This window comes from Bos grunniens, chromosome 7, assembly GCF_055505025.1.
Source record: "Bos grunniens cultivar Pamir isolate PY7600 chromosome 7, Bosgru_T2T1.0, whole genome shotgun sequence".
NCBI classification, from domain to species: Eukaryota; Metazoa; Chordata; class Mammalia; order Artiodactyla; family Bovidae; genus Bos; species Bos grunniens.
In genome coordinates, this window is record NC_141171.1 from 68,944,268 (window position 1) to 68,959,070 (window position 14,803).

The 14,803-nt window shown below is 38.3% G+C and overlaps 1 protein-coding gene across 1 annotated transcript in view; it reads left to right on the plus strand.

Annotated features, from left to right (window-relative positions):
- Positions 1 to 14,803, plus strand: part of ITK (IL2 inducible T cell kinase) — a 62,738-nt gene that overhangs the window by 33,683 nt on the left and 14,252 nt on the right. The window contains exons 7-8 of the mRNA XM_086413754.1: positions 2,327 to 2,392; positions 6,182 to 6,236. Coding sequence (XP_086269880.1) covers positions 2,327 to 2,392; positions 6,182 to 6,236 — 121 coding nt within the window. The remainder of the gene's footprint in view (positions 1 to 2,326; positions 2,393 to 6,181; positions 6,237 to 14,803) is intronic.

The window sequence follows — 14,803 nt, forward strand, 5'->3', positions numbered from 1 at the left end:
GTGAAAGTGTTAGTTGCTCAATCGTGTCCAACTCTTTGTGACCCCATGGACTGTAGCCCACCAGGCTTCTCTGTCCATAGAATTCTCGAGGCAAGAATACTGGATGGGGTAGCCATTGCCTTCTCCAGGGGATCTTCTGGATCCAGGGATCAAACCTGGGTCTCCTGCATTGCAGGCGGATTCTTTTCCATCTAAACCACCAGCGAAGCCCAACATTGGGTATCATTAAACTTTAAAAAGAGGGGCCAACCTGATGAGTAGAAAAAGCAGTACAAACATTTTTAGGGTAAAGACTTTACTTTTTACATATATCATAACTTACATTCTCAAGGCACCTTCTCTTTAAGTACCCTTATCAATTCCATTGCAAGGGAAGTAAAGGAGGGTTAGATCAAAAACTGTGGTCTCAGAGGCAGTGTCACTTGCTTGCTGAGAACAGACCCAAAAGCCCCCTCACCTGGAACCTCCCTGTCTAGTTAACTTGGGGAAACAAACAAGACCAGTCACATCACCTTTTCTTTGCCTATTATGGGGAGGCTCATTTCAGAAACAGGTTCAAGATTGCCTGGCTCCACAAACACCAGAGGAACTTACTAAGAAATTCATCCCTTCAACCAACTGACATTTCTTTAGTACACCTTATGTGCCAGGAAATTTCTTCTCCTAGGTTTCACTTCCCCAAATGACAGTTTACACTTTGTTCAATGGCCCGCAGAAAGGCTCAGCTCTGTACTTCAAAGGGCATCGCAGAAGACACCCCAGAGGCCAATCAGGGTGTCTGGGAATTTCCCTAGTGTGCTTTGTAATAGTGTGGTACAGCGGAAAGTACACAAGATGCAGAGACAGAAGACTCGGACTTGAATATCAGCTGCTTTTGTTATACAGGGCCTTTGGAAAAGTCACTTAACTTTTCTGAATCTATTTCCTTACCTGTAAAATGCAGATGATAATATCAGCTTTCCATCTCAGAGTGTTGAGAAAATCACTGAGATAAAGAAAGTGAAAGGGATTTGTAAATTCTATATCCACACACAAGAGAATTATCATCATTTAGTAGATAATCCAGTTTTGGTTGGGATATTAAAACTGTTATTTTATATGAAAGCAAAATAGTATTTGACCTAGTAATATAATTGTAAACATATGGTGTGGCAAAAACAGACATAATTAAAAGGAAATCCAAAAGAAAGACATAAAAGACAGCATATCTGAGAACAAGTTGACTCCTATCAGTTGGAATTGACTACCTTGAGTGCTGGCTTAAGAAGGATTCTGAGGCTGGATGTTCAGTTCTCCAAAGAAAGCATAATACCATGACTGACTAACTGTGGGTATAAGATACAAGATATCAGGTATTTGGTATTACCATTCTTCATTTCTTCACTCCTCCAAACAATTCTGTGAAATAGATTACACATTTCCCATTAAACAGAAATCACTAGATTGAAAAAAATTCAAACACTTAATGGAGTAAAGAGCAAGAAGTTAGGAGACATCTTTTCACAGAATGCACAGTCTGGGGGGATTTTATGTGTAAACTAGTTTAGGTCCTTCATTTTACAAGTACAGAATCAGAGGCCTAGAAAGTGGAGGAGACACTGCTCTCACCTTGTAGTATTAAATGTGACAGTGAATGTGATAGTGTTTTGAAAAGTATCTACACAAGTGTAAAGTATTTTGATGTTCTTACCAGTCTCTTGATCCATATGTCTTTGTTTATACACAATTTATTCCTGCTCAAAAGAAACTCCTAAACCCAAATCCAACATAGTTTTATTTTGTTTTTATCATGTTTTATCATTTATGTTTGAAGGAGCACAAATAACAAAAAACATTAGGGAGGCCTTGAATTAAAAGTTTACATGGTTGACTGACAGTATCTTTTGTGACCTGTGGTTGGAAATAATTCTTTATATTTTAATTATTTTGGTTTCCTAACTATAAAATGCTAGCACTAAAGTGGAAAAATACTGATTATAACACACACACAGAGATGTTTCCTATTAGAAAATAAAGACTTAACATTGATATTTTTTCCAATAGAGGAAATTTTCACAATGAAGAGATTAGCAAGCAGAGCTAATAAAGTAAAGTGACTATTTCTTATTTATTATGGCTCAAATTTTAGTAATAAGATCTATATAGCCTTTAACAATAGCAGGTTGTTATTTTTAGTAATTTTTATTTGAAAATTTTAAAATGTCTTATCCTGAAAGCTAAACAAGAATTCTTCATCTTTAAATGACATTTAGTTGATTAAATCTATGAAATGGAGATGTAAAAATTAGCTTTGTATTAATATAAACACTCATTTCCCTCTAAACAGGCATGAAGGATATGTTCCAAGCAGTTATCTGGTGGAAAAGTCCCCAAATAACCTGGAAACCTATGAGTAAGATTTTTTTTTTTTTTTTCAAAAATTGGTGCTAATTGGTCTTCTTAGATTAGGAGTGTCATTGGTTAATTATTAAAATACCAGTCATTTTCTTGACTTGCTTCCATACTCAGAACCCTAAATAAACAGCTGGGGGTCACTTTAAATAGGAGAAGGGGAAGGATATGTGTTCTCATCTCCCCTTTTACCAAACTAATGTTTTCAGATGCCTGCACACGTTGTAGTCAAAGAAAAAGTTTCTCCTGGAAATTCCAGGAATATTGATCTTACACTATGAACATTGGATCTAATATAGACTGATTTAAAACATGGTTTAATGCAATACTTCCAATACCAGCAGACAAACAGATAGGTATTAAATATCTGCTTAGTTTGTGTCATTTGTTTCAGACTGTTATTTAAAAGGAGAGTTCACAAACAGTTTTAGTGGAATTATTCAATGTTTAATAAAATCCAAATGTGGAGAACAACATACTTACCATGTGCATGTATTTACCAGCTCAGTTGCTAGAAGGCCCAGAAGCAATAATACTAGAGTTGCAACGTGCACACTCAGGTTCTGGTTTTTAAATAACACTTCCCACTAGAAACAACTAGGACTTCCTGGAGAGATGGCTTGGAGACTCGGAGTCAGGGCAAGGAAAGAACAAAGATGAAATTGGAACATTTTGATGCACCAAAATATTAAAGAAGTACCCTCTAGTTTTTTGTTGTTAAGTAAAGTGAACACATTGAGTGAGCACAGAAGTCAGGTGAACACATTGAGTTAGCACAGAAGTCAGATTAAAAATGCCTCTTCTGACAAAATCTGGATAATCTGAGTATCAAAATAAATAATGACAGTAATGAACTACAATCACTGGGTAAAACAAGAATCTATCATAAATAAATACTTTGATAACTAAATAAATAACAGGACAAGAAGAAAAAAACTCCTTCTCACTGTAAAATGCCAAGTAATGAATGCAGAAGGAATTTTAAAGTGAAAAACCATCCTTTTATAGCTTGAAGTACCAACTGATTCGGGCAAGAATCATCAATAAAAGTTACAAGTAGGTGGTAAAAGTTTGATATTCACATAGTTTCAAATTATCTTCCTACAAATCACTTATTAAAAAAAGGAAATACCTGGCAGACCCCATCTTAACTAAACAATCCAAGTTCACATCAATAAGGGGGCAAGCAGACATCGTGCATCTCCTGACATGATACACGGAGAAGGACACAGCATCACTTCAGTGATATTCCCACCCAAACATGCATAACCTGAATTAGTCATGAGGAAATAACAGACAAATCCAAACTGAGGCATAGTCTACAAAATACCTGCCCTGGGTTCTTCAGAAATGTTAATATCACAAAGGACATGAAAGACTAAGAAACTGGTTCACATTAAAGGAAACAGAAGAGATGTAGTAGCTAAATGCTCCAGTAATCCTGGGTCAATCTTGAACCATAAAAAAGCAAACCAAAAAAATAATAATACAAAGCATATTATTGGGACAACCAATGAAATCTGAATAAAGTCTACAATTAGATAACAGCATTGTGTCAGTGTTAAATTTCATGATTTTGGTAATTGTACTATGGTTATATAAGTGTATATTTTATTTCTTAGAAATACATGCTGAAGTACCTATTAAAATAATGTTCCAGTTTGGATACACTGCAGTTTGAAGAACTCTATTTTAGAAGATACAGGGGGTGAAAGTAGTTAAAGAATATTAATTATTTTGGTCCATTTCATTTCTCCTTCAAACTTATACATATTTCATTTTTTATATTAAAACATAGATAAGGAAAGAAGGAGCCATGTGAGAACATGCACATGACAAATAATGCCATGATTATGTTCCTTAGGAGTTAACAGATTGTAAGAACTGTATCTGGCAGGTGTAACTCCTGAAAGATGTGAAGTCGGGGGCTACAGCATAGCAAGCTAGGCTCTTCTCAGGGGAGACAGGAAGCCTTTAATGCTTTTCCTTAAGTCCTTGGTACATGATAGTTACAGGCTCTATATGGTGGGGATAAGAGCATGGGTTCTGGAGCCCCACTGCCTGGGTTCACATGCTGGCTACTCCAGACCAGCTCCTGACACTGATAGATGAGCTCTACATTAGCTAATTATTCTTTGCAGTCCTGAAGTTCTCACCAGGATATGGCTGGAGCTTTCCCCCAGCAAACTTTGATGGAGTCCACTCCAACTCGATTGGACATGAGTTTGAGCAAGCTCCAAGAGCTGGTGATGGACAGGGAGACCTGGCGTGCTGCAGTCCATGGGGTCGCAAACAGTCAGACATGACTGAGCAGCTGAACTGAACTGAACTAGTCAGAGATGTGATTGCAGCCTAGTTAACAGCCAATGCAAAAGAGAGTAATCAGGGCATACCCAGGAAGCCAACGTTCATACTGAGGCTGTTTTAAGGGAAACTTTATAAAAACTCAGTTAGTGTCCTTTTATAAACCTGCATAATACTAGCTTAGAGTCATCAGTCATGAAACTTCCAAAGATGATACCACATTGCATTTATCTGTTACATGTTATCTGTTGTTGCTTGCTTGAGTATAATGTTTCACACGTCCAAATTACTGGCCAGCCAGGCACAGAGCTGGGCTACTAGTTTCAAATGCTCTGAGATGTTTGAAGATGAGCTTTTAGCGCTATGTATGTTGATGAACCCAAACTATAAAAATGACATTGAATCCATAATATACTTAGATTTGCTTTTCCCCACCGTCCAAATCATTCCATCACAGTGCATTGGTTCCTAAAACTGTCTGACATGAATTGTTTCATGGTAAGATCTATTCTTTGGTAGCAATAAATCTAGAAGTTATCTTTCTTTTCTTTTTTTTCCCCATTTATATATTTAATCTATTATTCAAATTGCTCATAGAAAATTTGATTTTAAAACTTCTTCAGAGAAGAGATGAGCCACTTACCCTGAGAAAATTAGCCTGAAATCTTAAGAAATTAAAACAGTTGTGTGATAAAATCAGAAACACAAAATTAAACAATATTGTGTTATAACATGAACCCCGTGACACATTTTCCTTTTAAACTAAATTTGAAGTTCAATCTCAGGTCAGTTCACTTTGTAAAAGTAGAAAATATGTGAATATTTACCTTATTTTTAGCAGAATACATCCATTAAAAATTTTTAGTTTATTCAACAAATAAATTTGGCACTCATTTCACAAGGAATGTAGCAATACCTAAGGTTTTTCTACATTTGCAATTTTTACAAAGATAAACTAGCCTTATGGGACACTGTCAATGTTATTTGTACAGGAGCTTTTCTGCAGCTGGGAAAAATATAATTCTTTTGCAGAAGATCTTGAAAACCAGTTTTACAGAAGAAAATGCTGCAATCATTTTAAAAGGGTATTTGCTACACTTTCAAATTTATATTCAACTTTTATAGCTGTCCTAGCGCCATTCTACTTATAACCATCCACTGACTTACAAAGCAGAGCAGAAGATAAATGTTTTCAAAAATTTGAATAAGGAAAATTTCCAACATGCACAAAAGTGGAGAGAAAAATATAATGAACCTCAAAGCTCCCCAGCTTCAACAATTACCAACATTTTACCACTTCTGATTCATTTGTTCCCTTCCAATTAAACATTGTATTACCTGGAAATGGTTTGTACTTTTGCTTTTGAGTTTGAAAGTATTGGTAGAAACAAAAAGAACAAAAAATTCTCTAGTATTAATTATCTTTCATGAGTAAATAATACAATTTTTTAAATCTCATTTTTCTATGACTTTTTCCTGCTTTCAGGTGGTACAATAAGAACATCAGCCGAGACAAAGCTGAAAAACTTCTTTTGGACACAGTAAGTCTCTTTAACCTATCTTTTGGCTTCAAATAAAATGAATTGTGCTACTCTTTTTCAGCCAGGCGGTGTGGTTTGCGCTAACGCAGTGAGTTGATGTGTTGGATTAAAGTGATGTTCATGTCTGGTACTAGTATAAAAGTATTTTGGGGTTTACAGGCTTAGCATACATCAGTCCTGGAGAGGAAACCTGGAGAGGATCAAAGGTCTTGGTATTAACATGTGAACATGGCCACCGCTTCAGTGAGTAGTCTTTACCGCCATGATGGCTGGCCCTGGAGAGCTTGGGGCTGGTCTTCCCTGCCTGCCTCTCTGGTTAGGTCAGGGGTGGCTGTGATTCAGATTCCTCCTGGCTGAGCTGTGTGTAGAACTAGAGGAAACACATCACTTGTTTTTAACTTATTTTTCAAACAACTGTTCTTCTCCAGAGCCATATAGTATGAGGACCAGGACTGATCTTACCCAGGGGTGTCAGGATTGAGGGAGAGAGGGAAGTGAAGAAAGAAGGCATGGTGTGGTGGGGAAAGTCTTGGCCCCCGCTCTGGCTCCAACTCAGTGTGTGACTTTGGGGACATCTCTTCTTCCTTCTGGACCTCAGTTTCTCAACGAGTTCAAGGGAGGCATTGGACTAAATCAGAGAAGACAACTACCTAGGCTCATACTGCCACTCTCTAGTCTTGGTTCTGTGGCCGACCCCGTTGATCAGAGTTCATGGCTTTGGGGTCCTTCTCAAAACAGCACTCAAGGAAGCTGCCATCAATTGACTGGCATGCAAGGGAACCCCTCTCTTCCTGGATCATTAGATCATTTGTTACTCTAAAGCTGTGCCTCTCAAAGTATCTGAGTAATGGATTACTTTCTGTGGTTGGTTTTTAATTTCCATTTGTCACAGACTTAAGTAAATTCAATAAAAAATGAATTAATAGGGAAAAAAAAGAAAAAATAAGAAGCAAAGACATAAAAAATAATGCAAGTCTAATTTTTTATTAGTATTAGGTCGCTATAAAAAGATTCTAAATGATTCCTCTCAATTTCTTTTTTTGTCTGGTGGTGGAGCAGTAACAGTTTGCCAACTGGCACCCATCCACAGACCACACTTAAAGTAGCCCTGAAAATTGCACGTTGGGGCTCTTGCAGAGAAACCAAATGCATGGAGGTACTGAGAGAAAGCTTTCTATAGAGAAATCAATTTATCAGTGTATTTGCTTAGAGCAGTGGTTCACAAGCCTGTCTGCACATTAAAATCACCTGGGAAACATTTTAGAACTACCAATGACAAGGTCCCACCTCAGACTCATTAAATCATAATCTCTAGTGGATAGGGTACAGGTATTAGTAGTTCAGAGAAAAATATCTGAGTGAGTCTAAATTCAGATGATGTTAATAACCCAGGCTCAACACAGCCTCACCAGTGAGACCAGTAAACAGTAGGCATGGGCTGATGGAGGGATTAGTCTCCCTATGCTGAAGTGTCAAACGTGTTCCTGACATTTCACCGTATATTATTTTCCAGTTATAGTTTGAAGGTATTTCATATCTTTAAGAATCTTAAACTGCAAACCTCTCTTGGATGGAATGAAGCTGGAGTGACCAATGTATCCTGGTTTGCTTGGAACAGTTCATTTTAAAACTGAGAGTCCGATGGTCCCAGAACCACCCCCACCACCAACCTCAGTCCTGGACAAACCAGGACAGTTGATCACCCCAACAGGCAACCATTACCGGTTTGGACAGTGACTAGGGGTGAGCTTAGAGAAGGGGACCTGGGAAGATTTCAGGTAGAGAATGAAGGGCTGTGATGAGAAGGTGGAAGGATGACGAATACCGTCAAAAAATAATCTAAAGGTATAGAGTTGATTATTAATGTACTATTTACTTTTGCACAAGGGAAACTTTAAAGTGATAATAAATTCATTCTATCAAAGGTAAAAATAAAATTTCTATATGAGGAAATTGGGAAGGGAGGAGTCATATTTTGAAGTCATATTTTGAAGCAGTGAACTTCTCCCTTGATTAAGTTGCCAGTAAGCAGGCAAAGAGGACAAGTTCAGCTGTTTGTGTGTTTACCAGTGACAGGTATATAATAGGCAGTCTGTATGATGGTGGCTGTCTCAATTAGCACCTGTCATGATTATGACATGTCTGCGCCACTTCCTTTATTAGGATTTCCCAGTATAAACTCACATACCTTACCATTTTGCTGAGCACAGAACTAAGCACATAAAGATACTTGAGATAGGATCTTTGACCTCAATAGGGACTCTCATAGACACTATCAGGAAACAAGAAAAACTCTGAAGAAAGAGAGAAGAATCTAAGATAAACTGAGCATATACAGGAGGCTTTCAGTACTCTCAGAATTTTGAGAAGATTCTAGAAGGAATTAGAAAGAGTTCATGGAGTAAGAGGAATTAAGGTGAGTCACTACTAGACTCTGGTTTCCCCTTGGTTCCACCCTAACTCAGCACTTAATTATTCCTTGTAGTTCCCAATAGAGTACACATTAGAATCACTAGGGAATTTTTAAAAATAAAGATTCCCAGGCCCTGGCCCAGACCTACAGAATCAGACTCTCCAGGGTTAGCTTCTGGAAACCTGTATTTTTTCAAGTCACCTTGTGATATATATGCGGCCTACTCAGCACGTATGTTGTTGGATAATATAATAAATTGTTAAATTAACCAATAAGATCCTATAATAAGAGTTATACTGAATTTAAACAAGTACAGTTTTGTTATTTTTAATCACACACTGGTTAATGAAGTATGCCCATGGGGCACCTAAAAAAGCTCATAGTAATGATTAGCAAAAGATGATTTCTATTTTACAGCAGTTCTTTGGAGGCACTTAAATACATTCTGCTTGCTAGAGCAGTTGAAACATTCTTCCTTATTAATATTCTAAACTACTTCACCAAATCCTCTTAGCTTCCTTAGGTCATATACAGGCAAACTTCAGTGGGTCCCTGTATTGTATGATGTTTAAAATATCAACAGAACTTTTTCGGGGGTGTATTTAGTGTCTCCTTTTCTAACAATTATAGGACCCTTAAAAGATGGATTGGTTCACTTTTATTGACCAAAATTGGATTTATTTCATTTTTATTGACTAAATATCTCAAGGTACTGTCCCAAACATATTTCACCATTAGAATATAAATGCTTTATCTTGTTCCTGCTTTACACAGGACCCCAGAACTGTACCTATGACATAGTAGTTGCTTATTGAATATTTGTTGAGTGAATGAATACAGCAAATGCTTAAGAAATGTTTTTGAAATTAACAACTATATTTTGGGAGAAGCTGGCCAGTCATGAGCATTGTTTGGAGCTTTTAAAAAAATACAAATTCTAGGATGTCAGCCTTCACCAGTCAAAACCTTGGAAATTGGTACGCAGGTGATTCTGGGACTTAGCCAAATTTCAGAACCACAGAAAACAACTCTTAGCATGTATTATCAGTTCAGATAACACCTCCTCTAAGAACATCCTCAAGCTTTCCCTCTCACAAACTGTGGAATGTGGTTTTTCCCCACCTTTGAACTCTCATGTTGCAATGTCATGACATCTCCAGTAGCTCTCTTTTCACTCAGCCATGGACCTCAAAGTCTGTCTTCTGTGTAACCCGTTTAGGTAGAGGGTGAATTCCTTGCAAGCAGGTACTTGATACCTTATAGCATGGCACATATTGAGTGACCTGAATTTGGGGCAGGAGGCTTTTCTAAGACATTGTTAATGATATTTCCATGATTCTAAGGTGTTACTAGTTAAAGATGCAATCGATATTGAGTCCACAGAAGAATTGTTTTAAGGGAAGAAACGAACCACCTCCAAAACGAAAAGTAGTTATATGTCAGAGACACTCAAATTCTAATGCAGCATAACAAAGATACAAGTTATCAGTCAATATTTTTCATAATAACCTACCCTGTGTGTCAAGATTATCTTCTGTGAGGTCCCTTTCAAATCATATGGACAGAAAGAAAGAAGGACGTTCCTAACACAGTCAACATATCTCAGAAGAAAGCAGACAATGGTATTAATACTTCTAATGGATGGCATACCATGGCATGTGATAATAACAGCTGATGATAGTCCTAATAGTCCTTGTTCTGGTATTATACTCCAGGAACTGTTCTATGCACTTTAACTCTCCCAACCATCTTGCAAAAGTCATTTTACGACTGAGAAAACTGAAGGTCATACATTGAATCTGGAAACATCTGTAATTCACAGAATTATAAATTGTTAGAGCTAGAATTCCTTTTAAAGAATATCTGATCCATCCCCTTTGTGCTACAGGGGAGTAAACTGGGCCAAATTTAGACAGTAAATTAGTGTCAGTCTGGACTATGGCAGGGACGCTTCTTCATACACACACACACACACACACACACATATACACACATACACACACATAGTTAATAAGGGAATATATGAGTTAAGGTCTATTTTCCCATCTGCACATTTCCCACCCTTGGCACATTTTTTTCTATTGTTGCATCTTTATTTTTCTAGATAAAATAGTAAAAGACGACCTGAGACCTTGACTATATCCCATAGGAACAAGCCCACTCCCCAACCCAATCTGGCTACACTGCACAGGCATGGCAGTGATAGGAGCAAAGACCCTTTAGACTTCCCTGTTCTTGGTGGTTGTAACTTCCTCTGAGCCCCTTACAGGAAGTAGGTGATAATGTACATGCCGGATGCCTCATTTTCCCCACACCCTGGACTGCCTCAGCCCCAAACCAGAGTTTCCTGTTACCAGTGCTGAATGCCACCTAGAGCAACTATGATGGAGGAAGAGCTCTGCCCGCCTCCTGTCCTCAGCAGAGCTGACTGCAAACCTTACTTCTCTTTTGTCTGATGTCTATGGATCAGTTTACTCTTAACAGTTAAACCCCTCTCTCATCACAAATTTATGAAAAACAATAATGGTTTCTTTTAAAGAATAACAATAACGAAAAAAATTCTTAATTAAATAGAAGAGATATTCCCACTCCTTTCTTCACAGATAGCTGATAAACTTCAGGCCTTTTTGGTCTTTGTTTCTTCCCTTTAAAATACATTACAAATGCAGATAATGTCTGCTTTGGCTAAAGCTTGATTTCTTCCTGCCCTGAATTTAATCCATCACATTTCAATGAGGCAAGAGCAAAAGCTTCAATATTTAGTGAAAGGGGAAAACTTTTGAAGACAAGTGACACTATATAATATATGGATGGATATCATAAACATGACGTTGAGTTGGAGAAGGAAATGGCAACCCATTTCAGTATTCTTGCCTGGAGAATCCTGTGGACAGAGAAGCCTGGTGGGCTGCTGTCCATGGGGTCGCACAGAGTCGGACACAACTGAAGTGACTTAGCATCCATGCATGCATTGGAGAAGGACATGGCAACCTACTCCAGTGTTCTTGCCTGGAGAATCCCAGGGATGGAGGAGCCTGGTGGGCTGCCATCTATGAGGTCACACAGAGTTGGACACAACTGAAGCGACGCAGCAGCAGCAGCAGCAGAAGCCAGACACAGATTCACTATTCACAATATCAAAGGTTAAAATAGCCCAAATGCTCAGAAACTGATGCACAGATAAACAAAATGTGTTATCCATGCTAAGTTGCTTCAGTCATGTCCGACTCTGTGCAACCCCATAGACAGCAGCCCACCAGGCTCCTCCGTCCCTGGGATTCTCCAGGCAAGAACACTGGAGTGGGTTGCCATGTCCTTCTCCAATGCATGAAAGTGAAAAGTGAAAGGGAAGTCATTCAGTCGTGTCCGACTCTTCGCGACCCCATGGAGTGCAGCCCACCAGGCTCCTCCGTCCATGGGATTTGCCAAGCAAGAGTACCAGAGTGGGGTGCCATTGCCTTCTCCAGGTGTTATCCATACAAAAGAATATTGCTGCCGCTGATGCTAAGTAGCTTCAGTCATGTCCAACTCTGTGCGACCCCATGGACTGCAGCCTACCAGGCTCCTCCATCCATGTGATTTTCCAGGCAAGAGTACTGGAGTGGGTTGCCATTGCCTTCTCCGACGTTACAAGTTGATGAACCTTATAAACAGTATGCTAAGAGTAAGAATCCAGTCAAAAGAGACCACATATACAATTTCATTTATATGGAATTTCTAAACTAGGCAAATCTATAAAGAAGGCAAATTAAAGTGCAGGGGTGCAAATGATACTGAGGTGTCTTTTGGGAGAGATTAAAATATTCTAAAATTAGATCATGGTGATGGTCACATAACTCTTTGATTTTGATAAAAATCATTGAATTGTACACTTAAACAAGGATCATTTCATGGTATCTAAATTAGGCTTCAAAAACTATTTTAAAATCTAATGAACTAATCTGGGATTTTGTGTGTGTGTGTGTGTGTGTCATATAGCTCAGCTTTACCTCAGAAATTGAATTCACTACTGATCCCAATGCGGGGGAAATCAAGTTTTTTAAAAGAATAATTTGCAAGCAAGTTATAAGGGTCTTTCTTATTGCACTGGATAAACAGTTTACATTCATATCTGAGAAAAAGAAACTAAGAATCTGTTAGTTCTCCTCTGGCCTAACCATGTCCAAGGTCATGCACACAGCACATTGTGGACAATGTAGAAGGCTACAAGGGGCGTATAAGGTTACTCTATTGGTCCAGAAAGATTTGCAACTCATTTTCTTACATTTTAAAAAAATTCATGAAGTACAGAATCATTAAAGTAAATTCTGTGTATACAAAGAATACTAGTACTGTCCTCGAATACTATGACATCTTATAAAAAGAAATGTAGTAGCTTTCTATATTTTCATCAATTCTTCCCCTGCTTTTAGGTAACAGCTAGGGAAGCCCTACCTCACAACCTTGAGAAAGTAAGGTCAAGGGTAAAACAGAGACCTGAAGAGTCAGGTGTCAGCTTCAAATTTCTTTCTTTTTCTAGTTTTAGTGAGATAATAATTGACAAATGACATAAGTTGAAGGTATACAACTTAATGATCTGATTTATGTATATATTGCAAAATGATTAGTACAATAAGTGTAGTTAACATTAATCTCCACACATAGCTACATTTTTTTTCTTGTGGTGAGAACGTTTAAGCTCTTAAACAACTTTCAAATATACAATGCAGTATTGTTAACTACAGTCACCATATTGTACATGATGTCCCCCAAGTTTCTATTATAACTAGAAGTTTGTACCTTTTGACCACTTTCATCCAACTCCCCTACCCTCCACCACCCTCAAATTTCAAAATAGACTCTTGAAACTCCCAGCAGAGAGAAGAGTTTGGGGAAACTCAGAGAATTTATGGGGTAAAACTCTAGGTTTGGAGAATGCACAATGATGTAAGGGCCAACTGTCCCCTACACATGCGCCTTTGCAGGTTTAGGGCCAAGTCAATGGAAGTAGGTTACATTTCTGTGTGAGGATGAGCTTTCCAACTATAAGTGCTCTTTCAAAAGACAGAGACGACTCATCAGGATGGTTAAAGTAAGAAATGCATATTTGGTTGAGTCAGTAGAAGACCAAATCTGAATGTCCATAAGCCTTTTAAAAGTTCAAGCCCCAGAGTCCCAGCCCTGGAGATTCCAAGTGTGCAGGTATCAAGGGGAGCATGGTCAACTGCTTTGTGGTCATTGTTTTTCTTGGTCTTGTTTTGTGCTTTAGATTCTTCACTTGATTTTGTGATCATCAGTAACGTTTGGGGCACACGGGGTTAGGCCAGATCAGTGATATTCAACCAAGGGTGACTTTGTCCCCAAGGGAACATGTGACAATGTCTGGCATCCAGTTGATAGAGGCCAGGGATGCTGCTAAACATCCTATAATGCACAGGATAGTCCCCTCAACAAAGAAATACTAGGTCCCAAATGTCCATAATACTGAGGTTGGGATAATTCTGGGGTAGAAAACCTTTCTGGGATCTTCTCTAACCCTGAGATTATAGGATTCAAATGATTAGTATAACCACCTATGTGTATTATGTTTATGTATAGATGACCCACCTTTGGGATTAGGGCCTTATGTTGATCTAAATTGTACATACTTCGCTCCATATATCTCAAGCGTACGCCTGCCTCACAAGGCTTCTGTCTCTCTCTGGCCTTCACTTACGGCCCTCACTACATCTAAGTTAAGTGAACCACAGAAATAAGTTTTGCAAATGTCACCAGCACAGATTGACAGCTGGATAGGAACAGAGCATCAGACGCAAAGTACTCAAAATCAGAGTTAAGATTTTTAAAGGTCCTACCAGGAATGAATAAACTGGTGTCTCCATTTGTTGGTACTTATTTCATCAGCACTGGCAAAATTGTCAGTGGGGTAGAGGGTGTATTTTGGAGAATTCCCCCTTCTCTGCACTTCCCTCTTGCAACCAGCAGTTTCATGTTCTTTCTCCTTTTGCCCTACAGCAAAATCAGCACTTGAAAAAGGGTCTACAGTATATATTCCCATTAAGGAAATGATGAATCTTCCTAGACAGAAATTTTGTGCCCTTGTGGGGAATGGACAAGTGGCTTCTAACATTTGTTGAATGGAGGCACCATGGACTAGTAGAATGAGCAAGGGTTT